This window comes from Empidonax traillii, unplaced genomic scaffold (genome assembly GCF_003031625.1).
Source record: "Empidonax traillii isolate 1590-97213 ecotype Southwest subspecies unplaced genomic scaffold, ASM303162v1 scaffold267:size678996, whole genome shotgun sequence".
Lineage (NCBI taxonomy): Eukaryota > Metazoa > Chordata > Aves > Passeriformes > Tyrannidae > Empidonax > Empidonax traillii.
Genome location: NW_020955460.1, coordinates 524,032 through 551,980, shown reverse-complemented (window position 1 = coordinate 551,980; position 27,949 = coordinate 524,032). Strand labels below are relative to the sequence as shown.

Genomic DNA, 27,949 nt, shown 5'->3' with positions numbered 1-27,949 from the left:
TGTAAAGCCAAAGATCAAGAGGCTGCTGGAATTAATAAAGACCAACCGCCCTCTGATTGGAACCACTGCGTTTTTATTTTGTACTATAAATAGAATTCCCCTCTATTTCCCATTCCCTTACACAGGTAAATAAAACATGTAGCTGCATGTAACTCCATCCAGGAAAACACCAGCCAAACAGCTTGTACCCACGAGGTAAGGGAGCTGCGTGTGGAAGGCACTCTGTGGTGGGTTCCGTTGCGTGCTGAGCACTGCCCCTCGTGCTGGCTCACTCTGCCATCTCTTCACATCCTTTCCTTGACCTCTGATACGTGAATGGTCCTCCTGGATCGATGGCTGGAGCTATCCAAGCACATCTTCACTCTTCTCCAGCAGCACAGGCACGTAGGTGAGCAAGTGATGGTGCAGGGCATCCACGTGGTGATTCTGGACTGAGATGAGCAGCACACCTTGCTTTTTACCGAGCTGGTTTTCTCAGAGGACGAGCCCATCATTGATCAGTTGTCCACGGTGGAACTGTCTGGCTTATCAACACGCAGCTGATGTCACCAGCTCCTGCTGGTCACCTCGGAGTCACCTGGACCTTCAGTCTCTCTCCTGACAGCCGGACACAGTTTCAGGCGCGACTACGTGAGGACAGGTCGAGGAAACTGCAGGTTCTACTGAGTTCTGGACTTCAGGCGCTTCACTGTCCTAAGGCTTTCTGTCTTGTTTTCTGTTGGGCAGGGCTGAAGAGGGGCAGAAGGTTTTGCTGTAGTCCTGACAGGTGTGTTTTCCACTACTGGTGGTGCTTTTCTGCGGTGTTTGACAGCAAGCAGTGTGGCTTCGCAGCATGGCTGGGGCAGAGGCGTTTTGGAAGCATTTTGGAAGAGGCGAAGGAGGGCGAGGATTTGCAGTGATCTGGTTGTCTAACAAGTGCTGCAGCTCTTGACTTGCTGCTCTTAAGTAAAGTTTCTAAAGTGGAGGGAGCGCTGTGTAGTTACTTCCGGACACCAGGACTGCCAGCTCCTGGATGGACATCTCCTTGTTGAGGTAACTGTCGTACTGGGCCATGGTGAGCCTCCCGCTCTTCAGGGCGTCCTCAATCGAGAACTCCCTGCCAGACTTCCTGTCCAGGATCATGGACGATTCCCCGTTGGGACCCTTTATTGAGATCTCCTCCCAGTCACATTCCTGACTCTTCAGTTTGACAAACAGGCTCCATTCGATGAGGCCGAACACGTGGGCTTCCTCTGGAGACATCTCTTTGCCCGTGTCAGGGTCAATGACCACGATGGAACGCCTCAGGTGGTTCTCCCTTTGCTCCCTCTTGATAGCCACCGTCTTGAGGCGGTTCTGGAGTTGCTCGATCTCTGCATCTTTTTCTCTGGACAGCTGTTTCAGATCCTCTAACTCTCTTTCCAGAGCTTGGAACCTGGAGTCCAGGTTTATCCCACTGTCCACGTGGGTCATGTTTCTTAAATCCTGAGCTTCTGTGGCTGTGAGTTCAATCTCTGACTGCAGCCTCCTTGTTTCCATCAGCAGGTTCTGCTTCTCGAGGTGTAGTTTGTGGTTTTCCTCCCTTAATAAGTCTAGTTCCTTTGATGACTTGGAGTTGTTGAATTCTACCTCGGACAGCCTGGTTTCCAGGCGGTTGATATCTGCATCCAGCTCCCTCTTGCGCCTACTTTCCTCCTCCAGATTGTTCTTCAGCTTTTGAATCTCGTACTCCGTGTCTCCTTTGTCCACTTGGACACTCTCTGAAAAGACCACTTTCTCTTTGACCTCCATCTTTTCCAAAGAAAGGAGCTTCTTTCGCAGGGCTTCTAGTTCTGTTTGCAAGACTTGTCTCCTGTGCTTCTCTTCTTCCAACTCCAGCTTGAGGAGGGAGTGCTCCTTCTCCTGCTGGGGATCTTGCTGAAGGATCACCTTCTGTTTCACCGTCACTCGTTCCGTTGTCTCCCTCTCCTGTTCCTCCAGCTCGCTCAAGCGGATCCTCAGCCTCTGCACCTCCAGCTCGGCCTCCCTGCGGGCCTGTCTCTCCTTCTCCAGCTCCTCGAGCTGCCGCTCCAGCTCGGAGCGTCTCCTCTGCAGCTTGCGCAGCTCCTCGCGCAGGCCGTCGATCTGCTTCAGCTCGCTCTCGATGCTCTGGGAGAACGAGCTGACTTCGGCTTTCAAGGCGGGATCTTGCTCGTACTTCACTACTTCCTGCTGGACCACTTTCTCCTTCACCTGGGAAAGTTCTTCCTCCTTCTGCCTCACTTTTTCTTCTTGGAGAAGCCGCTCCCTCTCCAGGTCGATATGTTTCATCTGTTCATCTGCCAGTTGCGCTCTCAGCGACTCGACCTCCTCTCTGGTCTTGGGGTCTTCTCGAAACTGCAGAATTTCCTGAACAACTTCCTTCATTTGCACTTGAGGTTTGGTATCTTTCAAAGCTTGTATCTCTTGTTTCAGCTGGTAGATCTCCAGGTCAGCTCTTTCGATAGCTCCGGTCCTCTCTATGATTTCCTCACGGAGCCGCTGGAGCTCCTTTTCGGTTTCTGGATCATTTTTGTACTTAATGACCTCCTTAATGACTTCTTTGACTTCCACCAGTGGCCCTCTGTTCTTCAGAGCAGCCAGCTCATTCTGGCAGCTCTTCAGCTGTTCGTCACCACCACGGTATCTCCTCTCCTGCTCCACCAGCTCCAAGCGAAGGTTGGCGACTTCGTTTTCAGCCTTGGGATCTGGGCGCACAATCTCACGCACTTTCTCCTGAACCACCACCTTGGAGTTCTCTTCCTCCAGCAGCTGGATCTTCCTGAGCAGCTCAGCCTTTTCCCGCTCGTTGGAACGACCCTTGGACTTCTCATCCTCGTACTGGCGCCGGAGCTCGTTCACCTCCCTCTCAATGACCAAGTCCTTCTCTACCTTCAGCACCTCCTTGACGGTGATTTTGCCCTCGGCGATGGCCCGTTCCTTCTCAAGACGCTTGAGCTTGTCCTGCAGGAAGCTGAGCTCCTCCTCGTGCTTCTGCCGAAGGGCACTCTCCCTCTCCTTGTTCTCTTGCAACATCCGGAATTCCATCTCCAGCTGGGGGTCGTTCTGCAGCTTCAGCACCTCCTTCTCCGTCACCTTCTCCTGCTGTTTGCTCTTCTCGCTGGACAGCACAGCAATTTGTTGGCGTAAGAGGATGACTTCGTTCTCCCTGGTCCCTTCCTGCCTCCTGAGCTCTTCCAGCTCTTCTTTGAGCTTTAGTATTTCATCAGCTTGAGCCTTATCTTGTTCAATCCTCAGCACCTCTTTCACTATGTACTCCTGCCCTCCCTCCCTCTTCTCGTGCTCCAGAACACGCAGCCGGATTTTAAGAGCCTCCAGCTCGTCCTGAAGCACCTGGTTCTTGCGCTGCTCCTCTGCCAGGTTTTGCTGCAGCCTGTGGAAGCTCTCCTCCAGCTGAGGGTCGGGCACCTTCTTCACCAGCTCTTTCTTAACCACAGTTTCTTGAGGCTTCTGGTTTTGCAGGTGGACGATGTTGTTCTGAATGGCTTGGATCTCTGCTTCGAGCTGTTGCCGACGCTGAGTCTCGTCCTCGAGCTCTTTCTTCAACTTCCAGACTTCTTCCACGGGCCTCATGGATGATTTGGTCTGGGCAAAGTCTTGTGTCACCTGAACCTCTGGTTGCTGTTGGTGGGAAAAGAATATGTAGTTAAAACCCCCCAATTAATCATGCTTTTGGTGCTTCCCATGCAATCACAGAACCATTTAGGTTGGAAAAGACCTCCAAGATTGCCAAGTCCAACCTGTGCCCCGACCCCCACCTTGTCACCCGGCCCAGAGCACTGAATGCCACGTCCAGTTATTCCTTGGACACCTCCAGGGATGGGGACTCCACCACCTGAGCCTCCTTTTCTCCAGGCTGAGCCCCCCCAGCTCCCTCAGCTGCTCCTGCTGCTCCAGCCCCTTCCCCAGTTCCATTCCCTCTCTGGACACGCTCCAGCCCCTCAGTGTCTCTCTCGTTTGAGGGGCCCAGATCTGGACACAGCACCTGAGGTGCCCTAGCAGTGCCAAGTACAGGGGGACAATCACTGCCCTGGTCCTGCTGCCACAGATATCGGTGCCTCCCGTGACAAAGCACCAGGAGGGTGTTGAGCTGTGGCAAACTCTCAGCAGGGAGTATTTGCAAACAGACTTCTCTGCGAGTTCTCAACCTGAGAAATGCTTTCTGCAACGCCTGCTGCTGTCAGAACAGAGCTTTTACCCACAAGGGACACCAATTCTGGCATGGAGAGGCAAAAAGTGTTAAAGACGACGTGGAGCTTCCACGGGTGAGTGGGAAATGGGACTGGGACACACAGAGGGATGGTCTGGCTGATGTAAGTGCTCATTAATGACGAAACAGCAGCTAGGCTTGTTCCCAGCTCAGCCTGTGACAGCAGAGCCCCCCGTGTGTGTTACTCCCAGCACTGCCCTTCATGTCCTGCTGCTCCAGGTGAGCCCTTACCTGGCGCAGGAGGCTCTGAGCAAACTCCAGGTTCTGCAGCCTCTGCTTGTTCACAGCGCTTACTTCGGTGTATTTGGCTGCCAAAACAGCTTCCTACGGAACAAAAACCGGCGGTGAACTGCCAAGCCTGGGGGCAGGAAGAGCGATTCTCCTGCACGGTCGTGGTCGTACTGTGAGTTTCCCAGTCAAGATAAGCAAAAAGAGGTGCAGCTGAGGAAGAATCAGGTGGACACTTCTGGCTGCCTCCACAGGCAGGAGGAGTTTGAGGCAGGCAGCAAACCTATCCTGCATGAATAAGTAGCTTGGGGCCTGATCTCACTCCAAGTATTTCTATCATTGGTGGAGAAACCTCACTTTCTGTTTGAAAGTCTGGAGAGGGGGAAAAACTTTCACGTTTTTGGCTTTTCTGTCCCCCTTTCTCCCTTCCCCCCTTTCAAGGAGTGTCAAATCCAGCATTTCACCTCTCTAATTCTGGCCAGACCAGCCCCAAAATTTCATGGGCTGAGAATAAGGAAGAATCCCTTCCTCCTGATTCCCTGCCCTTCCTTGCAGTGCCCTCTGGGACCAAAGGTCCCCCTGACAGTAAATATAAGTATTTGCAAACCCCCCCCAGGTCCCATGAGCTGCTCTAGCCCTCTGTTGGCTGCCCCTTACCTCCTCTTTCACTTTGGCAGCTGGACTCTGCAGCCTGGGCTTCTTGCTCATGTACCCGTTCCGGTTGTTCTCCAGGTCCAGGATGGACCGCAGCTTCTCAGCTTCCAGCTCGTAGTCCTGTGGGAAGACATTCCCGGGAAGAATGTGAGATTACTGGGTCCCCTTCAAGCACAGGCTCCTCCTAAGCCCTGGCTTTAACAGCTTGACCCATTTTTTGGGGAGCTGCTGAGGTCGGTGGGACCCAGAGCTGCTGGCAGGTTCTGAGCTGGGTCGCTGCGACAGCCCAGCTGCAGGTGTGTCCTGACCTGTCCTGCTGGGTTTGGGGTGGAAACTCTCCCCTCACAGGCAGCAAAGCCAGTTGCCAGGCTCATGGCCACGTGATGTCAATGTTGGGGTAGATACAACGTGGTTTAAGCTCAGGAGATGACTGAGCAAAGGGCACTTTGGGCTTTCTTCAGGTGGCTCCTTATAGGATGTAGTTGGTTCTGCCCCTCTGTGACATTCTGGTGAGAGCCCAGCTGGGGTACTGCATCCAGCTCTGGAGTCCTCAGCACAAGAAAGACTGGGACCTATTGGACCTGGTCCAGAGGAGGCCACAGAACCCCAACCTCTGCTCTGGAGCCAGGCTGGGAGAGCTGGGGGGGGTCACCTGGAGAAGAGAAGGCTCCAGGGAGACCTGAGAGCCCCTGCCAGGGCCTAAAGGGGCTCCAGGAGAGCTGGAGAGGGACTGGGGACAAGGGATGGAGGGACAGGACAAGGGGGAATGGCTTTCCACTGACACAGGGCAGGGAGAGGTGGGATATAGGGAAGAAATTCCTATCTGTGAGGGTGTCAGGCCCTGGCACAGGTTGCCCAGAGAAGCTGTGGCTGCCCCTGGATCCCTGGAAGGGTTCAAGGCCAGGTTGGACGGGGCTTGGAGCAACCTGGGCTGGTGGAAGGTGTCCCTGCCTGTGGCAGGGGGTGGAATGAGGTGGTCTACAAAGTCCCTTCCAACCCAAACTGCTCTCTTTCCATGTTCTCCCACAGGCAGAACTGCAGTCCTTACCTTCACTGCCTGCTGGTACTGCTGAGCTGTGGCAGAGACCTTCTGCACCTCCTGTTCCTTGCTGGCAATGTCACTGAGGAGAGCCTGGCAGGAACAGAGACACACAAAGTGGACACAAATGCATCGTGTTCAGCCTTTTTGAGGGTTGTCATTCAAATCACAACACTGAGAATCACAACCTCCTCAAGCCACTCTGCTCTGTGTAAACAAGGCACAGGAGGACAGTGGGAGCTTAGAGCTTTACAAAAATATACAAATCATTATAAAAATGAAGCCAATATTTATATTTTCCTGTTTTATGTTCAGGAGTTATCTAAGCTCTGTTGCTTTAACGCTGTTCCCTCTCCTCTCCCCGGGGAGCCCAGGGTGCTCTCGGCATTACCGCTTGGTTCTTCAGCTTCGTTTCCACTTGCTGGATGTTGTCTGTCTCCTGGGGCTCGTAGTTGGGGATGCTGGACAGGAACTGGTTCACCTTGTCGTAGTTGGTGCGGTAGTTGGAATAGGCGCTCTTTGCTTTCTGCAGGGTCTGTGTCCTGTGGGGGGAGAACAGCCCAGCTTCGGTCCTGCCACATCTCCTGTGCCTTCTGCCAACACCTCCTAACCCATCCCCGCTTCCCCTGCTCCCTCCAGACATGGATTTGAGCCAGTTATTCTCTTGGCAAAGCCTCCATCTCTGCTGCAAGAGCACTCAATCCTAGAGCTTTCCCAGAGCCACCCAGCCAGTGCACGGCTGCAACCACTCCCTCTTCCTCCTCAGCCCTCCCTGGAAGCCCTCCTGCAACTCCTCCTTCCCAGGACGGTGTGGTGGCTCTTCCAGGTTCGGTGTGGTTCCAGCACACTATCCCAGCTCTCCAGGCCGGCCCTGGAGTCTCACCTGTGGTCGATCTGCTTGCTGAGGTTGTTGAAGCGCTGGTTGAGTTTGTAGAGCTCGGCCTCCTGCCGCTCGATGTCCGGGCAGTGCTCCTGGAACTTGCTGGCCAGGGTGTTGGAGCACGTCTTGGTCCTCTGCAGGTTCTGCTCGGCTTCGTTGAGCAGGAACTTTTTGGACTGGAGCTCAGTGCCCATGGCCTGTGGAAAAAGCAGGAGAGGGGGATTCTCTTGGGTTGCACAAATGCCAGGCTTTCGTCACTGTTCCAGTTCCACTGGAATGTCCTCTGCAGAGGATGAGGAATGACTGAGCTGTGGTGCTGCTCCCAGGTGTGGAGAAAAGCAAGTTCAAAGCTTGCACGGTAACCCAAATTGTAAACCTGAGGGGAGAAAGGCTGCCCCCTGCTCTCTTCTCTGCCTGCTGACCTTCAAAACCAGCCATACTATGTGCAAAATACCTGCTGCTCCTCAAGCAAGGATTAAACGCTGCTCCTGCCAGTGCAGCAACTCCAGCAGGAGCTCTGGCAGCTTTTGCACACTAGTCTGAAGTCAGAGAATTGATGGAATAGCTGCAGGAGCAGAGAAAGTTCTGGCCTAGCCAATTCTTGGCCTTTCTACAGCAGAAGGAAATTCCAGTTTGGGTTGGTAGCTTTTCCTAGCAATAAGTGTTCTCAAAGCCTTGCCAGGTCCATCTCTTTCCAGTATCAGGGCACTCCATTGCTTTTCCCAGACCATTTTATCCTTCACTTCTCAAAGAATCACAGAAGGTTTTAGGTTGGAAGGGACCCTAAAGCCCATCTCATTCCACCCCCTGCCATGGGCAGGGACACCTCCCACCAGCCCAGGTTGCTCCAAGCCCCGTCCAACCTGGCCTTGGACACTTCCAGGGATCCAGGGGCAGCCACAGCTTCTCTGGGCAACCTGTGCCAGGGCCTCAGCACCCTCACAGCCAACAATTCCTTCCCAATAGCTAATCTAAATCTCTCCTTTCCTAATTTAAAACCATTCCCTGTTGTCCTATTGCTCTCTGCCTGTGTAAAAAGTCTCTCTTTCTCTTTTTTAAACTCCCCTTTAGGCACTGGAAGGGGCTCTCAAGTCTCCCTGGAGCCACCTCTTGTCCAGGCTGAACGTTCCCAGCTCTCCCAGCCTGGCTCCAGAGCAGAGGGGCTCCAGCCCTTGGAGCATCCCTGTGGCCTCCTCTGGACCAGCTCAAACAGGTCCCAGCCTTTCTTGTGAAATCACAAGAATTCAACTGGCATTTGACTTGATTTGGGGATGGGAAGGGTTTGCATTTGAAGCAGTTGGGACCCCGGGAGTCGAGGTGAGCTCTCACCTCCACTGGGGGAGGCCACACTTTTATCAACTGATTCAAACATGCAATTTGAGTAGCAATTTCCCCCGATTTTGGGAATTGGTTCTGTAAGTGGAGCATGTCCACAGGGCAGAACACTCACCAGCAGCTCCTCTTTCTTCCTCTCCACCACCCGCAGGTCCTCCGGGACCGTGTCGTCCGTGACCAGTTTGTTCTCGTAGGTGGACAGCAGGTCTCGGCCTTGCTGGAGGCTCCTCTCGAGGTTTGTGGCCACCTCAACTCTGTGTAGACACGAGAGGAAGGTGTTTAAGCACATCTGCACCTCTCTCATAGGATCACAGAATATGCTGAGCTGGAAGGGACTGACAAGGATCATCCATCCAACTCCTGACTCTGCACAGGCACCCCAACAATCCCACCCTGACCCTGGGAGTGTTGTCCAAATCCTCCTGCAGCTCTGGCAGCCTTGGGGCTGTGCCCACTGCCCTGGGGAGCCTGTTCAGTGCCAACCACCCTCTGGGGGAAGAACCTTTCCCTGAGATCCACCCTGAGCCTGCCCTGACACAGCTCCAGCCATTCCCTGGGGTCCTGTCACTTGGGTCACGAGAGTGAAGAGATCAGAGCTGCCCCTCTGCTTCCCCTCATGAGGATGCTGAAGATCATAAGGAGGTCTCCTGCAGGATCCCACGTTACCCCTGGCTCAAGCCATGATTAAAGCCACGACTCACTTCTCCTGGGCAGCGCTGAGCAGCTGCACCACGCGCTCGTACTTCTTGTTGGTGTTCTCCACCTTGTTCCTGACCAGGGTAGCGCTGCCAGTGTTGGGCACGGACTCGATGAAGGCCTCACACTCCTGGATCTTCCTCATTTTCTCGGGTTCAATGCGCCGGACCTCATTGGTGATGTTCTGCAGGAGGAATAAAGCCTTTAGAGCAACTGGACTAGGACCTGATGGCTGCAAAGGAGCTGGCCCTTGGCTGTCCAGGGTGAAGAGGAAGGTCAGGGCTGAGGGCTTGTGTTAGATGGAAGGTGCCTTTCAGCCCTGCAAGGCACAGAAGGATATTTTTTTGTTGACTTTCTGTTGACTTGTCTCTCCTGGGGCAAGGAAACTGCCTTAGCAAGGAAACTCCTGGCTGGGGGAGTGGTTCCCAACAGCTCCAACTCTGCCAGAGACGTGCTGGATCCACCTGGACTGCAGGTCTCTGATGGATGAATCCTTGCCTGGACAGTGAAGTGCTGCAGGCAGTTGGAGCAATTTACTTTCACTTGCGGTGGCACTTGGGTTTTGCCACAGCCCTTGGCAGGTGATGTAACCAGGACCTGAACTTCCTCCTAAACCAAGGGAGGTTTGTGGCACAGAGCCTGGCTTAATTAGGGGTCTGGAGGAGAGGAAAGAGGCTGGATGCTATGGCACTAGAGCCTAGAGGAGCAAGTCCACAAGAAGAAACAGTGCCCTGGACCAGAGGTGTTTTCCTGCTCCTCTCTGAGCTGGTGGTGGTGGCAAAGCCTGAGGGCTCCCTTCTTCCTCACAGCCTTCTCCTGCAGCCATCGCCTTTGTCCCATTCAACTGAGCTGACCAGGAGCAGGGCAAAGATTTTTTGGCTTCTGAGGCTCCTCAAAGGGCTGCTCCTCATCTCCACTGCAGGAAGCAGCCAGCTGTGAGCATCACTCCATCCCTACTCCTGGGCTCAGGGATAGCTTTTGGCACCCAGGACCACACTGAGGACCGCTCTGGAGACCCTTTGGAGCACAGTGCCTGTATGGCACCATCCCTCTGCCTCCTCATCCCGTACCTTCAGGTCCTTGGAGCGCTCGGTGCTGTCCTGCACCGCCCGGCTCTGCTCCAGCGGCGGGCGCAGGTTTGCTGTTATCGCTTTCTCCTGCTTGTCCAGGTCACTGTTGACTTTCTCCAGCCCTGCCAGGAGCTGGCGGCCCCGAACCGAAGCAGCATCTGGATCATGAGGGGAGACCAGGTTAGAGCTGGCTGGAAGCTGCTCCTGGGCTCAGTCCCACCGGTGAGTGCCAAACCCACATCTGACTGCACTCCCTGAGCCCGGGCTGCTGTGCCCACAACCTCCTGCCCTGTCCCTGCACCCATCCCAGCACTCCCGTCCCCAAGGACAGGAAGGAGATGGGAACATGGACCTCAGATGTTCCACCAGCCTTCCTGTGCCTGGAAGGAGCAAGGCCCAAGCTGCCCCCCCAATCCACACCTCCGATGCTGTCTGCCTTCAGCCCCTCGTAGCGCTGCTGGAGGATGTTCTTGCAGTTGTTTGTCTTCTCCTTCACAGCCACGTACTGCTTGGCAATTCTGCAAAACAGGGCAGGGGGAAGTCAAACAGGCCCTCAACCCCCTTCATCACCCACCACCCATCCCAGTGCTGCTGCAGGAAGGAGAAAGTGGGGAAGGGGCACCTTCACCCCATGCTGGCAAAGTGTAGAGTGGTGTCTTCATCAGAGCAGGGGAGAGGCAGCAAAGGCAGGTACCTGCCTGCTGAGGGAGGGGTGGGCAGCTCTCCCTGCCCTAATGGCCCCCAGGGGAGGGGGGACCTGGATGGCTCTGAGCTGGTCCTGCTTTGCCAGGTGGGATCTTGTGAACAAGCAGGAAGGGGCAGGAATCCCTCCTGGAGGAAGCCCGAGGGTTTGAGATGGCACAGCCTCGCTGTGGGAATTGGAGCTGTGCCCTGCGGGTGCCAGACGGGGGGTGCAGCACTCGTGGCATGGCCTGGGGCTGGTGAAGGCAAGGGCAAAGCCTGGGGGGGGGAGGGGGGGTCCAGCACACAGGCTGGGGGGCACGTACTGGTCTGCCAGTGCTATCGCCTGGGGGTCGGGCGGGGGGATCATGAAGCAGACCCCCGGGGCGCTGATCCTGTCTCCCGCGCTGTCGGCCACCTCCCAAACGTCTCCGCTGTTGCTGTGCAGGGTGTACTGGGCTCCTCGGCTGATCTGGCCCTGGGGGACAGGAACCGGTCACAGCGGCGCGGCGGGAAATGCCACCCGCGCTCTGCCCCGCGCCGGCAGCGCTCGCTGGAGGCACGAACTCCGCAAACCCCAGGCCCTTCTCCCGGCTTCTCCCAGAGTCTGCCCCTCGCCAGAAGCTCACGTGCCTTCTCCTCCCTCCCTCTTGCAACAGCCACGGCGAGCACATTCCCACTCGGGCAGAGATGAGGAGGCGTTTCCAAGGCAGCGCTCTGCCTTTCCCTTTCCGCGAGGCCGGGAGCTGAGTCAGCTGGAGCTGCTGGCTCCTGTCCCAGCCCCTGCCACTCCCGTGGTGTCTGCTGGCTCCACTGTCCCATCCCTTTGGCCAGCTACTCCGTGATGGTGGGTTGGGGGGATGTGGACTGGGAATGGCCGGCGGTGGGGGGCGTTTCTTTGATCAGAAACAGGCCAGGACATCTGCACTGCCCCGGCACGAGGAGCGTGGGAATGTGACAGAGCCGGGGTTGTTGCAACCTCCTCAGGGTGTGCGATAGGCACAGAGGTTTCGTTTCTCCCAGACCCCTCCTGCCCTGCTCCTCAGCTGCAAAACCTGCTCTCCCACCGGGGTCAGCACGACCTTTGCCTTTGTTCTCACTTTGGGAGACATCCCTGCTTCCTTCCCAGTGCCTCTTCCATCCCCAGTGCCCCCGGGGGTCCCCAGCAGCTGGGGAGGGGTGAGGGTGGCGTTACCTGCTCTCCCTCGTACTCGCACAGAGCCTCCACGGGGACGGGCTGGAGCGGCGGCTCCCGGCGGTACCGCAGGGGCAGGACCTGCTGGCTGCGCTCCTGCAGCGACTGCACCACGGCCTCGTACTTGTCCAGGGCCTTCTCCTGGTCCTGGCACAGGGCAACGACCAAAACCAGTAAGGAAACATGCTCTATTGCTCTATTTCTAGGTATGGATGTATCCCAAAATGTTGAGTGGGACGGAGCACGCAGGAGGAGAGGGACAGCTCTCAGGGAAGAGCTATCAGCTGTGCCAGGACACGTGCATCGGCTGGGCCTGCTGCAGCATGCTTAGGCTTGGGCTTGGGCTTGGGCTCAGCACAGCCCTTCCCAAGTGGGTGGATCTCCAGCCCGGCTCCCGGCAGCACAGCGAGTTCCACAACCTCCTCTGGCAGCAGGTCTAATTATGCTCCTGCCCTTAACGAGCAGTAACTCCGTGAAAGAACCAATAAAAACCAGCCCAGTGAGCAATTACGTTGCCAGGGGGGAGGCAATCTCTAGCCAGAGGGGAAGGAAGAGCCGGGGGAAGGCCGGGAAGAGGGAGCAGCAGCAGGTCCATGGAGAAAGCTGGGCCAGGTGCCCATACGGGCAGGGATGTCCCTCCCCCGGTGCCATGGGGACACTGGCTGCTGCTCCTGCCTCCCCTGCAGTCCTGCACCAACACTCACATCCAGCTCCCGGAGGAGGGACTCCAGCTGGTATCTGTCCTTGAACTCCGGGCTGAATTTTTGGTCCAGGTCTGTGTCCACCTTCTTCAAGAGCTCCTGGGCATCCTTACAGTCCTTATGAAACTGCACAAAGGGAAAGTGTCTTGTGAGGGAAGGTCCTGCTGGAAGGTGGAGCAAACCCAGCCCAGCACCATGGTCCTCACACAGCCACCAGGAGCTCTGCTGGGCATCTGGACACCCAGAATACCTATAGAAAGGCAAGGAATCACTATTTCCCATGCCCAGGGCATGGGCAGTGAGGGAGAAGACAACAAGGAGCATTTTATTCCAGGGTCCTCTCCGGCAGAGCTGTGAAAGTCCCCCCTTTCCCTGGCCTCAGTTTGTCTCATTGGGACAGCATCACAACGGTGTGCGGTGTCCCCACTGCCAGCCCAGGAGAAGGCAGAGCCAAGCCCTTCCACACACAAACCACCCCCTGGGGCAGTTATCCTGGCAGATACGCACAAAAGGCGCTGCCTGGGCTGGGCACCAAGGGTTCAGCTTTGGCAAGAGACTCCTCACACCGTGGTGAACACGCCCAGGCTGTGGGAGAGGAATCCAGCCCGACCTGCTCCCCTGCCGAGCCTCCCTGGCTGTCAGATGCCATTTATCCTGCAGACATCTGTCTGCCCGGCTCAGCCAGGGTGCTCAGCCCTTGTGCTGGGCTGGCCAGGGGCAGCTGTGCCTTTGGCAGGTGTCATTTCCTCTCCTGGGCCTGTTCTGCTTCCGAGTGGAGCACGCAAGGTCCCCCCATGCCTGGTTTTGGGGGTGAGGTACCTCAGCTGTCCTGCAGACAAAGATGCCAACACCAGACTGTGGCTGGGGAACCTCAGTGTTGGAGTGGAAACTTTCTTGGCTGAGAAATCACCGACCTGTGGTGCCTGAGCAATTACAACTTGTGTTCTATCAGCTCAGGGTGCTCTCCTGTCCTTAAAAGCCCTGTTTGTAGAGGACTCTGGCTCTTCTACCGTGTTTCCAGAACAGCAGGAGATTTTGTTTCCTGTGATCTCCTGCAACCCAGCACTTGCCTCTCCAGGCTCCAACAACTCGCTGCCTGCCCCTCCCAGCAGCTGGTACCTTGTGGAAGTCCTCCATGAACTTCAGGTGGCTCTCCTCGCAGATCAGCAGGTTGAGGTACTCCTTCCAGTCGGCGTGCACGGCCTCGATGTGAGCCTGCAACACAGGGTGGGAGGGGATGTCAGTGGGACCCCTGTGGCAGGGGAGAGCCTCAGCTGCCCACCTGAAAGTACCAGTTGCCATCCTGAGTGAACAACCCCTTGGCTGCCTCTGGAGCCACCCAGATGCTCTCAGGTCAAAGCTGAGATGCTCCAACGGGAATGTGGGGCGGGGTGGGGGGGAAGGAGGCAAATCCTCGTGTCCCTCTTCCCATCAGATAAAGAATAATTTATCTTTTGTGGGGTGGGCACAGGGTAATCGCCACGGGAATGAGGAAGATGGGAAGAGCTCCTTAGGTTTATCTTTGCTCCTCCGGTGCTGTTGACACACTTGCAGGTGGAGGAGGCTTTTTCCCACTTGGCATCTCAGGAACTAAAGTCACGAGTGGCGTTGGCAGCAAGTCCCACTCTGGAGAAGGGCTGGGTGGGTCTGGGCTGGGTGGGAGCGGGGCCCCCTCCCTGGTGCTCACCTCGATGGCGTTCTTGCCGGGGTGATTCTGGGCGAGCAGCTGATCTCCATCCGCGTGCAGCTTGTTGATGGCCTCCTCCTTCTCCTCCAGCTTCCGGTGGATGAAGTTCTGGGTGGGGAGAAGTGAAATGTTGATCCCCGTGCAAAGAGGGGACCGTGGCTGTGACTCTGAGAGGGCTCAGACAGCTCCACAAAGCAAAGTGTGATGGTCCCCCACTGCAGCTTTCGCTTTTCCCTGCCTTGCAGATGTTGCTAAAGATGTGACTCTTGCCAAGCCGGTGCTGAGACAAGGCGGAGGAGGATGAGGAAGCTGCTGCGCTTCCTCACCGTGCTATCTTTGGCAGAGGTGAGGATTAACCTTACCATCCACGTACTATCAGCTGGACGCCTCAAAGCGCTTCACAATGCACTGGGGGGAAAGCGAGGCAGCGGGGAAGGGACAATTCCTGCCCCCATCCAAGCCTGCCCTGTGCCCTGGCACCGTGCCCTCTTCCCTTGCTCGCAGCCCCCAGCCGCTCCCCGTGCAGCCAGAGAGAGCACAGACCTCGTACTGGCGGCGCCGGCTGGGATAGTCCAGGTTGTGGTCACTCCAGTCGTAGTGGGTCCTGTCCTTGGCCTGCTGATCCAGCCAGTAGAGCTTGTTGGTGCAGCGCTGCATGTAATCCTGCAGGGAGGTCAGGTCCTGCTGCCGCTGCTGGGAGCCAGCCTGGGACAGGGCAGAGGGGGGACCTCAGCACAAAGCTCCTCTCTGAGGGTCCCCCAGGGCTGCCTGGACACCCCCAGCAAGGGACCCCCCGAATGATGGGATCTGCCCCCAGGATCTCAGAGTCTCTTACCAGCAACTTCTGGTATTTGGCTTGGAAATCATTCATGTATTCCTGGTAACAGAGGAGAAGCAAGGCAAGGTTTAGGAGTTAGGCAAGGGGTAGGAGCAGTCTCTGGAGAGAAGTGGTCTGGCGGGGGCTCGAGGGTGGAGGGGAATGTGGGTTTGTGATGGAGCAGGCCGTGAGTTTCTGGGGTTTGTCCCACTGTAAAGCTCGAGCCAGTGCCTGGTGCTGGGCTGGGAGGTTGTGTTGGATCTGGACCTGCTCAGATGGTGGGATGCACCCCCTTCATCCACAGCTCAGGAAAGGGATGACCCCGTGGGGGAGCAGGGAGAGGGGCAGGAGAGCTGACCTTGCTGCCGTCCTTGGCCATGTGTGGCCCGATGGCCATGACCTCATTGTGGAAGATGTTGTGCTCCTCGACTTGGCTGTTGACCAGCGGCAGGTCGGTCCCGAAGCCTTTGCTGCTTAACAGGTCCTGTGGCACAGAGGAGTTGGGGTCAGCCACGGGGATGGGGTGAGGGGGCCAAGGCCTGGAAAGCCCCTCTTGGAGGTGACCATGGAGCTGGGCTTGGATGGGCTCCAGGGTGGTTGCCCAGGAGCACAGGGGTGAAATCAGCTGTGCTGGAGAGCAGCCGTGGCAAAGCCAGTCCGGGAGCTTAACCCTGTTCTGGCTGGAAGAACATGGGGAATGGGATAAAATGATAAATAAGGGCTGAGGGGTAGAGCCCAAAGCAGGTGGTGACTGGGGACACTGAGGCAATGCCGCCTCGAGCACTGATTCCTGGTGCCACATCACCTGGCCTTGTCCCATCACCTCTGCTCCTCCCCTGCCTCCTTCCCACGCTGTTTGCTGCTCCCAGTATAAAAGCTGCCCAGAAGCTTTCCAAGAGCCCGTTTCTCCACGGGGAGCTGTGCCAGGTCCTGCCCAGCTGGTGCTACTGGCCATGCAGTGGCACTGGTGGTCCCTCTGGTACCTGTTTCTCCTCGATCACTGTTGACCAGTTGACCTGGGGCTCAATGTGCTGCAGGGGGAAGTTGTAGATTTGGTCGTGTTTCACACGCAGGTTTGCCACTCGTTCCTTCAGCTGCCGGATGCTGTGGGAAGGGAAAGATGAGGGTGGGATGCAGGATGTGGGCATGGGCTGCTATTAGTGTTGGTGGATCCTCTCCCAGGCCTCCATGGAGGGGGGAACTCTCCTTAGGGAACCCCAGAGATCCCAGGCAGGCTGGCAGCAGCCACGTTGTGCAACGGCTGGGGAGGGAGCGGGCAGAGACTCCTGTGCTCCCATCCTCTCCTCACATGGTGGGGGCTCAGGGCAGGCTGGGCCTGGGGGAGAGTGTGGGGCACAGTGCACAGGTATCACCCCACCATCAGCAGGGGCAGCCTCCTCACTTTCCACGTGCCCAAGGATGGCTGTGGGATACACACTTCAATGGGAACTGGGATGCAGAGGAGCCCATAGTGACCCCACCGCTGCTGGCAGGGGCAGAGCAGAACCCCTGGAGAAGTGTGTGTCCCCCTGAAGGGCTCTGGGGACAGGTGTCCCTGCTGTACTCACTCCTCAGTGATCATGTCCCCCTGGGGATGTTTCATGTGGCGGGCGACGGCCGCGTCCCCGTCCAGCACGTAGAGCAGCTTGTCGGACTCGGAGAGCCTCTGCGCCGTCAGGTCCTTGTGCTGCGCCAGCTGCCCCGCCTTGATCTTGTGCAGGTCCTGGGGAGGGCACAGGAAGGGTCACCAGGGGCAAACAAGCGGTACCCAAGGGGTCATCCCACCCTGCTGTCCCTGGGCGGTGGAGATGGGCAGGGCCTCTGCTGTCTCCCATCCTCCCGTGACGTGTTTTGCCTTCCCCTCACCTATTGCAAAAATCATGGAACGGTTTGGGTAGGAAGGGACATTAAAGACTATCCAGTTCCACCCCCTGCCACGGGCAGGGACACCTTCCACTAGACTGGGTTGCTCCAAGCCCCATCCAACGTGGGCTCCTGAGGAAGGGCTGGGGGCTGCATCACCTGCAGATGCGTCACACCCTTGGGAAGAGGAGGATGGTTCAGGCCCCTCCACCCCCATCCTGCCTGCTGGCATGCACATCCAGGGCTGCACATCCCCACTCTGCCCAGTGCTACCCAGCCCCGGGGAGGAGGCAATTTTGGGGCCCACTTGCCTGTTACACCCTTCCACTCTCTTTCCATAAGCCCCCAGCACCCCTCGGTTCCAGAGCATCGCACCCCGGGTACCCGCGGCAGGGATGGGGAGCCACCCACACGTGCCATAGGAGAGGAGATGAGAGCCCAGGAAAGGGGAGGGGCAGGAGGGGGAGGGCAGCCGGGGCTGCTCAGAGGAGGCCCTGCGTGCAGGACCGTGGCTGGCTCACATTTTGCATTCGGGAGTCGGTCTCCACGATGTTTTTCTCCACCTGGTCAGCATTTTTCTGCAGGCGCTCTATGAGCTCGGTCAGCTCTTTGCTGGAGATGCTGGGGAGAAAAAAGGGGGTTCTGTCACCCCACACAGCCGGCCCCAGCCCTGAGCTGCTCCCGGGGGTGCCCGCAGGATGCTGTGACCCCGGGGGTGGCCGGGGGCCAGCCCAGCCTGCCCAGCCAGGCCCTGCAGCTGTGAGTGACTCACTGCTGCCTCTCCAACACTTCCCAAAATACTCGGCTGCTGTGCCGGGAGGGGCGGGGAGGGGACACACACACACGTGGGGACTCCCACGGGTGGGAATGGGAGCGATGCTGTAGGTGAGCCTGAGCTTCCCTGGGCTTCAGGGCTAGAAAGAGAAGAGCTGTTTGCAGGGGTCAGGGAGAGAATCATGGAATATCCTCAGCTGGAAGGGACCCATGGGATCATCCAGTCCAGCTCCTGGCCCTGCCCAGGACAGCCCAACAATCCCACCATGTGAGAAGGAGATGATGGGGCCTGAGCAGCAGGAGGCCGTGGGCCCCCATACAGGCAGGTGAGGTGGCTCTTTTGGGGGTGATACCCATCCCCTGGGCACCCCTGCCCACCTGCCCCCTGTGCCCCTCCCTGCCGTGGCCAAGGCTTCCTCCTCTGCAAGGAGTTACAATTCAAACCAAATAAAGAGAAGGGATCCCACACCCTGCACCTCTTTCAGTGCTTTCTCCCTTGCTGGGCACTGTTTTTTCTCCCAGAGTGACCCTGGGCTGAGCCTCTCTGTTCACAGCCGGGCTGGCAGAGAGCAGGGCCAGCCCAAATATTCCCCTCTGAGAGCAGGGAGGGCTGAGCTGGAGCAGAGGCAGAACAACCCGTGACGCAGCTTTTGCATTGCTGGGGTTATTTTAAACATTTCAGCTCCTTGCTGTCGCTTTGGCTGCAAGGAGAGGCTGCAGCACAGCAGGGCCAGCTCCAGGGACCCTGTGCCCACAGGGCACTGCCCACAGACCAGGCAGAGAGCAGGGGGTACTCCCCAAATCCCTGCAGCTGGAGGGGGCACAGAGCTGAGACTCGTGGCAAGGCTGGCACCTGTGTCCCAGCTGTGCTGCTTTGCCATGTGGGCTCAAGCCAAGGCTTGGCTCAGTCCAATCCCAACCACCTATAGAGTGGAGATAATGAGCCTTAATGACCTCGTTATGTGGTGGCAGAATTAATTTTATACGGGGCTGGGAAGTGTTAACTGCTGTTAGGGGAGCTGAGGGCAGTGGGGCGGGCTGGGCAGAGCAGGGCTGGCTGGTGGAGCACCAGCACCCCAGCACAGCTGGCTGGTGGTAGGGAAGGCTCCTGCATCCCCAGGTACAGGCATGGAATCATTTAGATTGGAAATGCCCTGGAAAATTGTCAAGTCCAGCCATTTCCCCCAGCACTGCCAAGGCCACCACTGCCCCATGTCCCCAAGTGCCACATCCACATGGCTTTTAAATCCCTCCAGGGATGGGGACTCCACCACTGCCCTGGGCAGCTGTGCCATGGCTGGACAGCCCTTTCCATGAAGGAATTTCTCCAATATCCAACCTAAACCTCCCCTGGCACAGCTTGAGGCCGTTCCCTCTCCTCCTGTCCCTTGTTCCCTGGGAGCAGAGCCTGATCCACCCTGGCTCCCCCCTCCTGTCAGGGAGTTGCAGAGCCAGAAGGTCCCCCCTGAGCCTCCTTTTCTCCAGGCTGAGCCCCCCCAGCTCCCTCAGCTGCTCCTGCTGCTCCAGCCCCTTCCCAGCTCTGTTCCCTTCTCTGGACATGCTCCAACCCCTCAGTGTCTGTCCTGGATTGCAGATACACCTCCAAAGGGACTCTGGTGCCGAGCTCCAGGACATGTTCCCACCTGCCCCGTGTTCTGGTGCTTCAGTTCAGCAGAACAAACCAAAACCCAGCTCTGGGCTTGTTTCTCCCCACCTCAAACCCTGCCCAGGCTGCAGGAGCCTCGTAGCATCTGACAGCTCCAGGAAAGTTCACGTTTCCCTGGGAAGTTCTGGCATGGGCAGGGTTTACACTGATTTTTTCTTTTTATAGAAGCTGCATCATCAGGATGGTACTCGGAGGTTTGTGCCTGTCACTGAGGCTGCTGCCTGCCTGGCACCTCCTGACGAGCCCAGGGAGTGCCTTGCATCAGCACTGAATCCTGTGGGCATTCCTGAGCAAAAGAGCCAAGGAAGGGGTCGTTGGAAGTTGTGGTTGCAACGATTCCAAGGGGTGATTCTCATTCTCTGTTCAGCTATCCCAGCTGGAGGGTTTGCAGGGCTGCACCAGGATGTGAGTGGCTGGATCCTGCTGCAGTGGTAGAAGCAGCTCCTCAAAACCCATTTTGGGGTTTCTTCCAACCCTCATCATCCCACATAAACCAGGGAAAACGTCAGATGGAATCAGTGGAGAGAAAGTGGTTTGAAGTGGGTGACTGAAACGTGCTGCACGTGTTTAGGTGTCTTCAGGTGATGGTTGCTCAGACCTGGCACCTCCTGCATCCTGGGAGAGCCTGAAGCTTGAAGCCACCAAGGAGCCTTCCTCATCTCCTGCTGATGAACCGGAGACCACTCGAGTTTTGAGGGTGGGAGAGGCTTGTTATCCAGGTGGGAGCTTGGAATGTTTCCCTGCAAGAGCCAGGAGCTGGACTGGCCCTGGGAGAGGCTCACTGTCCAGGTGGCAGTTTGGGATACTTTGCTGTGATTGCTGGGAGCTGGACCAGCCCTGAGTGGGGCTGGGGAAGAGCTGGAAGCACCTGCCAGCTCCTTTCCACATTCCCTACCTTGGTCTCCGTGTTTCTGGCAAGCTCAAGGATGGATCTTCAGGGTATCAGTTTATCTACAGTATGGATGGAAAAATATCCCAAAAAGCAGAAGAGGTCTGGGGCTTTTCTAGTTCTGGCTTTGACTGAAACTTTGAAATTATAGGGAGGAAATAACACTAAGCCAGGGATTTTTTGGGATCCGTGGCAATGCTGCAGTTCAGCCTCAGCAGCCCCAGCTGCTGATCTGGTCTGGCAGAGCTGAGCCTGGAGCCCTGGCTTGGCTGGGGGAAGAGAGAGGGCAGAGGGTGGCATTTGCTGTGATGGGGGGGATGGTGTGTTTGGTAACCCAGAAACTGCTGCTCCCCTGGGCAGTACCTGGGTGACCAGGGAGGAGAGAAGGCAGAGCTCGCTCGGAGCAAGCAAGGACACGCCGGGCTGTGGGCACGGCTCGGCTCTCCTGACGCACAGCACAGGAGCTGTTTGCTCCCTCCACCTGAGCTTTATGTGAGAGTCACCAGCTGAGCTTGTGGGACAGGGAACTCTCATGAAACCTCCCCTGGGAGCTGGATCTCAAACTGCAGCACTGGGGAGCTGCCCCTATGCCCCCCCAGCCTGTGCTGAGCCCTGAGCAGGGAGGATGGTGGGAGCTCCCACTCATCCCACTGCTGCTGGAAATGCAGGAACAACAAGCCTGCAGGAACAAATGCAGAAATAGGAGAGAATGGGAACCTCTCTTGTAAAATCTCTCTTATTTCTGTATTTATTTCTCCATATTTTTCACTTCTGTGCCACTTCATCACCCAGCTTAGACATTGCTGATGTGAGACCATCAGCCCTGTTAGTAACCTGCCTGTCCCCTCCCTAGCTTGGTCGATGGTGACAAATCACAAGGGTGAGTGTGGTCCCTGCATCCATCTGGATGCCAAGCAGGGAAAGCTGAAGCCTGGCTGAAATCTCCATGCCAGGGGAAGGAAGGGGTTGCCTTGTCTGTACCCTTCCTCTGCTGTGAGGGAGGAAGATGCTGGAGTGCCAGGACAAGGGGGAATGGCTTCCCACTGCCAGAGGGCAGGGTAGGATGGGATATTGGGAAGGAATTTCTGGCTGTGAGGGTGGTGAGCCCCTGGCACGGGTTGCCCAGAGAAGCTGTGGCTGCCCCGTCCCTGGGAGTGCTCAAGGTTGGACGGGGCTTGGAGCAACCTGGGCTGGTGGAAGGGGGTGGAATGAGATGATCTTTATGGTCCCTTCCAAACCAAGCCATTCCAGAATTCCATGCAGGAGAAGCACAAGGTGATGGGCAAAGCAGTCAGGAAGCCTCAGCCATCCTGGGACAGGTGTGTGGATGGGATTTGTAGGACGTGGCTCTTTTGGGAAGCCGCTGGGAAGAGCAGGGGATGCATCCAGGCTTTGGAGCAGAGCTGCTGGCAGGGTTAAGGCGAAGGAAAGCCAAAAAACAGGCAGGAGGGGCTGGTCAGAGCATGGAGCAGAGCTGGGGAGGGAAAAGGGCAGGATTTGGCCCCAGCCCAGCTGGGAAGGGCAGCACATGGGGGACTGAGCAGAGCCAGGATCAAAGGTGCCCAGGGCATGGCCCCTGCGAGGCTGAGGCAGAGGGAAGGGAAATGCAAAGCTGCTCTGCTGAAATAGATAAGGCTTTGTTGGAGAGATGAAAACAGTGAATGAAAAAAAAAAAAAAAAAAAAAAAAAGAAAGGCCTGGAAAAACTGGCTTTGCCATTTCTGGAAAACTTTAAAAGGAAAAAATGATCTCTCTCATGGAGAGCTGGACTCGGCAGAAGAGTTTCTTGTCAATGCTGCCTTGAGCAACTGGTGCATTGCCTGACTGGGGTGAAGGATCCCAGGTCATTCCCATGAGGAATGGGAGGGGTTTTTTGGATTTCTCCCAGCTGGGGGGCCGGGAAGAAGCAGCTGCTCCATGATAGACACCATTCCATCCATGTACCACAATTCTGACCTCAGGTGATGCTCCGTTTTAGAGGGCTTTGGGTATTTCTGAGGGTTTAAGGGGTTTTCTTAGAGTTAAGTGCTTTTTTTTTTTTTTTTTTTTTTTTTTTTTTTTTTTTTGGTGTTTTTCTTAGTGCTTTAGTTGTGATTTGTTGGGTTTGTTTTTGATTAAGAGAGGTTGTCAACAGACAAATATGATGACTATTATTGTGATATGGAAACTTTGCTGCTAAAATCTATTCCTGGGGTTTTTTTATTTTCCTCTATTCCTGTTTTGTTTTTCTTTCTCACTAGGTTGCACCCTCACTGACAAGAGCCCTTTTTGGACCAAACCTCCCTAATATCAGTATCTCCAGGGTGCCCAAAGGTTTTGTGCTCACTGGCAGGTGGTAGAAAACCCCTTTGATTCCTCAGTTTCCATTTTTTCCAAACAAGGAGGTTATTTCCCTAATCCTCATCAAGGAGAGTATCTATCAAATAGATACTCCTGGAGTTTTGACCACTCCAGCTGGGAATGGAGCAGAGCTGCTGGCAGGATTAAGGCATTGCCCCATGAATCTGGGAGGGTTAATGGGAAGGGCTCTGTCCTGCTCAGTGATGCTGATCATGCCCCTGCTCTTCCCACAGCAGAAGCTTCTCCTGGAGGGGCAGCTCGGACAGGGACAGGTTGAGGTTGGGGTCTGAGCACGGATCCTGCTCCTGTTTCCTGCATCCCACCACTGGGGTGGAGAGTTGGTGCATCAGGCCGTGACCACCCCCTGCTGCTCTCATTTCCATCCCCCCCTTTAATGTCCGTTTATCCAGACTTCATAAAACAAAACACCCCCACATCAGCGCTGCTGCTGGAGGCCGGACTTTAGGAAGGACTAAAACTCCAGAAGGCCACAGCACAGAGCTGGAAATGCCCTTGAAGCTCCCAGTGCCCGGAATTCCCTCGTGCTGGGAAGTGAAACTGTGGCAGAGCAGAGGACACGAGGGCTGGGCTCTGGCTCTGGCGATTCAGGTTTGGGAGAGATTAAGATCTGGCTGAAAACTCGGGAGCAGTGTGTGCTGTCAGGCTGCCCACGGCAGGGCGTAGCTGGACAGCAGGGCTGCTGTGCTTAGCCCAGCTTGCTTCAATTACATTTATCTTCCCTCGTAGGAATGGTGATATTTTACTGTAATGGGCATGGAAATGAGAGCAGGAGCGGGGCAGGCGATGGCAGGGCTCGCTCTGCCCTAAGTACAGAGCAGCTCCTGACTCACCTGCTGTCTGGGCTCTGTGCTCACTCCAGCCCTTCCAAACAGCCTCTGGAGATGGGTGCCAGCCCTGCAGGCAGAGCTGTCCCAGCTGCCTGCACCCCCTCTTGGATGGGGAGTGGGTCTCCTTGCACTGGTAAGGGGCTCCAGGGCTGCGAGCCCTCCTGGGTGGATGCTTCACCAGGGGACCCCAAGGGTGAACATCTTTCCTGCTGCAGGAGAGAGAGTTTCAGCACCAAATCTGAAGGCTGAACTGTTTCTTATCATAAAATTATCAAATGGTTTGAGTTAAAAGGGACCTTTAAACACCCTTTCTCTTCCCTATGGGAGCAGAGCAGAGCTCACCTCTTCCACCAGGATCACAGAACAGTTTGGGTTGGAAGGGACCTTAAAGTTCATCCCATTCCACCCCCTGCCATGGGCAGGGACACCTTCCACCAGCCCAGGTTGCTCCAAGCCCTGTCCAGCCCGGCCTTGGACACTTCCAGGGATCCAGGGGCAGCCACAGCTTCTCTGGGCAACCTGTGCCAGGGCCTGCCCACCCTCACTGTTTTCTCCCTCCCAAGCCTGACCTTTCCAAGAGAGAAGCCAATGTCCTGTTTTCTAAGCATGGCAAGAGTTTGGGGGAGATAACGTGGAAAGAGGCTGATGAATTTCCCCACCACCACATCCCTATCCAAGGCCTCTGCCTTCCCTTCCAGGGACACACATCTGTGCAACAATGCAGTGCTCATGGCCAGTCCCCACTGAATCCCCAGGGCCTTATGATACTGGGATGGGGGAAGCAAGAAGAGCATAAAAACACCCAGAAGTGTCACCATCATTGGGGTTCCCCAGCCAGGGCAGGGAGATGCTCACACACCCGCTGAGGTGCCCAGGGTTGGATGGGATGGCCACTGACCGAGTCTGGAGACCACACACCCAGGCCAGAGCTGCAGCAGATATCCTAAGGAGAGACTTGGACCCAGGTGCTGCTGGATGGGAGGCTGAGGGCCGGTTTGGGGTTGGGGCAGGGTGGCTGTCACATCCAGGGGGACAAAGTGTGTTGTTCACAGAGAGATTGCAGTGCCTGCCTTGAGCTGCACAGACTCACGGGGACCTGGACTTGCCAGTGCTGCTCATCAAGATGTTCCCAGCATGGGAAAGGCTCATCCCAAGGCTAAAGGAGCCACTGAGACTCCCGTGGCTCCTCATTAGGCCCTAACCCTCCGCAGGTCGATGTTTCCCGGGCAGTCCCTGCCTCATTTAGCTGAGCTCGCAGCCCCGGCTGCCCCGCGCCGGCAGGACACGCTCCAGCGCCTCGCACACCCGCCAAACCGGTGCTGGGTTACTGCCCCGTCACTGCGCTGTGACGGCTCTGTCACCGGCAGCGCCTGTGGCACCGAGCCCTGCCCGAGGAGCTGCCCCCGTGTCCCGCAGAGCAGCCCCGAGAGGCGCGGGACGAGGCCGGGCTGAGTCGGTGTCGAAATCGCGGTCCGTGTTGACGGCGGGGGCGGTCGGTTGATTTTAGGAGCGTTGCTCTGTTTTTCTGGCACAGGGCTGGGCGGGAGCCTGGCAGTGCCTGGAGCAGGGGCCGGGGCGCAGCAGCTCCTCACTTCTTCGCAATCCTCCTTCAGCGAGTTGTTGAACCGGTCAGGCACCGGCTTCCCCATCTTGATGGTGGGGCTGTTTCCACACGGCGGGAGTGTTCCTTGGATTCCCAGATGTTTGTAAACTCCAAGGCAGGAATTAACAAATTGGGGCTAATGAGCACAGCTCTCCCCGAGGTGCGCAGGGACAGCCGGGGCCCGGGGAGGGAGGGTGGCCCCGGGCCACAGCCCCGCGCTGCTTCCTCAGCCACCACCAGCCAGAAAAGCAGAGATTTCAGCCTGGCCCGCAGAACTTCAGAGGTGCTTTGGCACCTGCCTAGGGCTGCTGGGCTCCAGGCAGGGCGGTGGAGAGAAGATTCTCCTCCTTCCTGAGCCCATCCATCGGGGTACCCAGTGCTGACAGGGCTCAGAGCACAGCATGGGGACCCCAACCCCAGCCCCAGGGTGGGCACCCCAGGGTCTGATGATGTGAGCACGGGGTACCCAGCACTGGCAGGGCTCAGAGTGCAGCAGACCCTGCCCCCAGTCCCAGTACTGTGCTGAGTAACCAACCAGCACAGAGCAGGTCGGTCCCCTCCTGCCTCGCAGCATCCTGATGCTCTCGGGGTGCTGAGCTGCCCAGGTGCCAAACCCACCCGGGGGTTTCTCCTTTTCCAGCCACCCACTAAAAACCCCTGAAGACCAGAAATGTGACTGGGTATTTACACCATCCTCCACTCATGGGAACGCCGGGACCATCAGGGCTCAGAGGACTCTGTGCCACCCCCGTCTCCTGCCTGCGCTCCCCAGGGCAGATCTGGCAGCAGAGTGTGCCCCGGGCTTTGGGAGCCGGAGCCTGGGCGGCCCTGCTGAGCCAGCCGGGCTGCCGGGGGAGCCCGTCCCCGGGGCTGGAGCCGGAGCCTCAGCCCGACCAGAGGCAGCTCAGCAAATCCCCTGTGCAGGGCAGCACCCTCCCCTCGCGGGGAACACCCTCCTACGCGCCACAGCCCCACTCCCGTGGGCAGGGAGCAGCCAGGGGCTCCCCAGCTTGGAAGATGTCGGCGCCTTCTGGGCTGACTGATCCCTGTCTGGGTCCTCGAAGGCACCTCAGCTCCTGTACCAGTTCCCCAGCTTCCTTCCCGAAGGAGGATTTTTGGGAACAGGGCGGCTGCTCCGAGCCCACCAGTCAGGACAGGTGCCGATGGACAGAGATGGAAAAGGGTGAACAAGCCATGGGCTTGAATCGTGAATCCTTGAATGGTTCACAATCCTGGAACACTCCACATGCTCCGGAACCCCTGCAGCTCTGGGAAACACAGGACAAGCTTCTGAATTAATCTCAACATCCACCTCTTGGGAAAAACGTCCTTGGTGCAGGCAGGGGCTGGGGACTGCCCACCATCCAGCCCAGAGCGGGGTCGAGCCTTCCCGGGGAGGGATTTTGACACCTTTTCCCTTTTATCAGCGACCTTTCCTAGGGCACATTCAACGAGCTACTCCTGGGTTTTTTTACAACCAGTACAACCGAAATGCGCCCCCACCCCATCAGAGAGAGCAAGGAAACAACGATGGACCGATGGACTGAATACTTGCTCCCGAGGGAACAGGGGGATGAAGGCGCAGGACAACCAGACTACTTTTCCCTAAGACCCAGCACACATCTGGGAAGTGAAGGAACCTGTTCCCCGGAGCTGCCGTTCTGCGATGGGAAGGGAAACGGGGGAAACCATCTCTGTGCCCCCACCTGGCACAGGAGGTATGGACCCGTCTTGGAGAGGAGCTGACACTTCGGGAGTGGGGCGAACATCGGGTTCCCACACCTCGGGAATGCCCACTCCTCGGGGGGGTCCCACACCTCGGAGGGTGCCCTCACTCGCGGGTGTCCACGCCGCAGGAGGGTTCCCACACCCCAGGGTTTCCAGTCCTTAGGCCAGTCCACACCTCCAGGGGTGCCAATAGCTCGGGGGTGCCCACACTTCGGGGTTCCACACCTCGACGGTTTCCCACACTTGAGGGTTTTCCACACCTCGGGAGGGTTCCCACACCTGTGGGTGCCCTCCCCTGAGGGTTCCCACACCTGAAGGGGCCCGGCTCCGCCAAGTCGCGGCGCGGGATCCCCGCGATGTCGGCGAAGCTCGTCTCGGGGTGCTCGGGGCTACCCGGAGCTTCCCTGGGCCGGCTCACTCACCTCTTCTTCTGCACGGAGGGGCTGTATTTCCCTTTGTTGCGTTTCCTGAAGAGCGAGTGCATCTCGTCCCCGCACGGCGCCCGCCGCGCTCCGCCTGCCCGTCCCCGCCGCCGCCCGCAGCCTCTGCGCCGCCACCGGGCCGGGCCCCGCGGGAGGCGGGACGGGGCTGCACCGCCTCTGCCTCCTCCTGCCTCCTCCTCCTGCCTCCTCCTGCTTCCTACCTCCTGCCTGCCGCGGTCCCTCCGCCCCTCAGCATCCTCCTCCCCCTGCCTTGGTGGAGCCTCCCGCTTCCAGCCCCGCTCCAAAGGGGTCCCGGCAGGGTTGGACCCCCCAGATGTGCAAAGTCAACCTGATACCCCCCGGAGTCGGGGCGTGGCCGGGGAGCAGCTTGAGGGATGATGGGCACAGAGGGGCACTCACGGGCGAGGCTGCGGCTCCTGCCGGGTGGTTTCTGCTTTTAGGAATGATCAGTGCCCCGAGCATCCTTCCCGGTGCATCGGCACTGCTGAGGCAGCTCGGATCCTGGGGCAGTGATGGGCCCCTGGTGGCAAGAAAGACACTGAGGGGCTGGAGCGTGTGCAGGGAAGGGAACGGAGCTGGGAAGGG

At 57.4% G+C, this 27,949-nt stretch overlaps 1 protein-coding gene across 1 annotated transcript; it reads right to left on the bottom strand.

Annotated features, from left to right (window-relative positions):
* Nucleotides 1-68: 68 nt before the first annotated feature.
* PPL (periplakin) lies at nt 69-27,443 on the bottom strand. The gene is made up of 22 exons (XM_027889633.1): nt 27,344-27,443; nt 17,596-17,695; nt 16,780-16,934; nt 16,195-16,315; nt 15,570-15,695; nt 15,230-15,271; nt 14,938-15,099; nt 14,395-14,502; nt 13,827-13,922; nt 12,711-12,833; nt 12,007-12,153; nt 11,138-11,289; nt 10,551-10,648; nt 10,131-10,288; nt 9,066-9,244; nt 8,480-8,618; nt 7,033-7,226; nt 6,541-6,691; nt 6,159-6,242; nt 5,114-5,230; nt 4,460-4,552; nt 69-3,639 (listed from the first exon to the last, which is right to left on the bottom strand). Exons 1-22 carry the CDS (start codon nt 27,403-27,405, stop codon nt 955-957), a joined length of 5,292 nt encoding a protein of 1,763 aa, XP_027745434.1. The 5' UTR covers nt 27,406-27,443; the 3' UTR covers nt 69-954.
* Nucleotides 27,444-27,949: the final 506 nt, after the last annotated feature.

Bases quoted from the DNA above. Each gene is read 5' to 3' on its own strand.
- PPL (XM_027889633.1), bottom strand. From the start codon at position 27,405: ATGCACTCGCTCTTCAGGAAACGCAACAAAGGGAAATACAGCCCCTCC. The intron at 16,935-17,595 runs GTGAGCCAGCCA...TGCCCTCCCCAG, and splicing joins CCGACTCCCGAATGCAAAAT to GACCTGCACAAGATCAAGGC. The intron at 9,245-10,130 runs GTACGGGATGAG...TTCCTCCTGCAG, and splicing joins AGCGCTCCAAGGACCTGAAG to AACATCACCAATGAGGTCCG.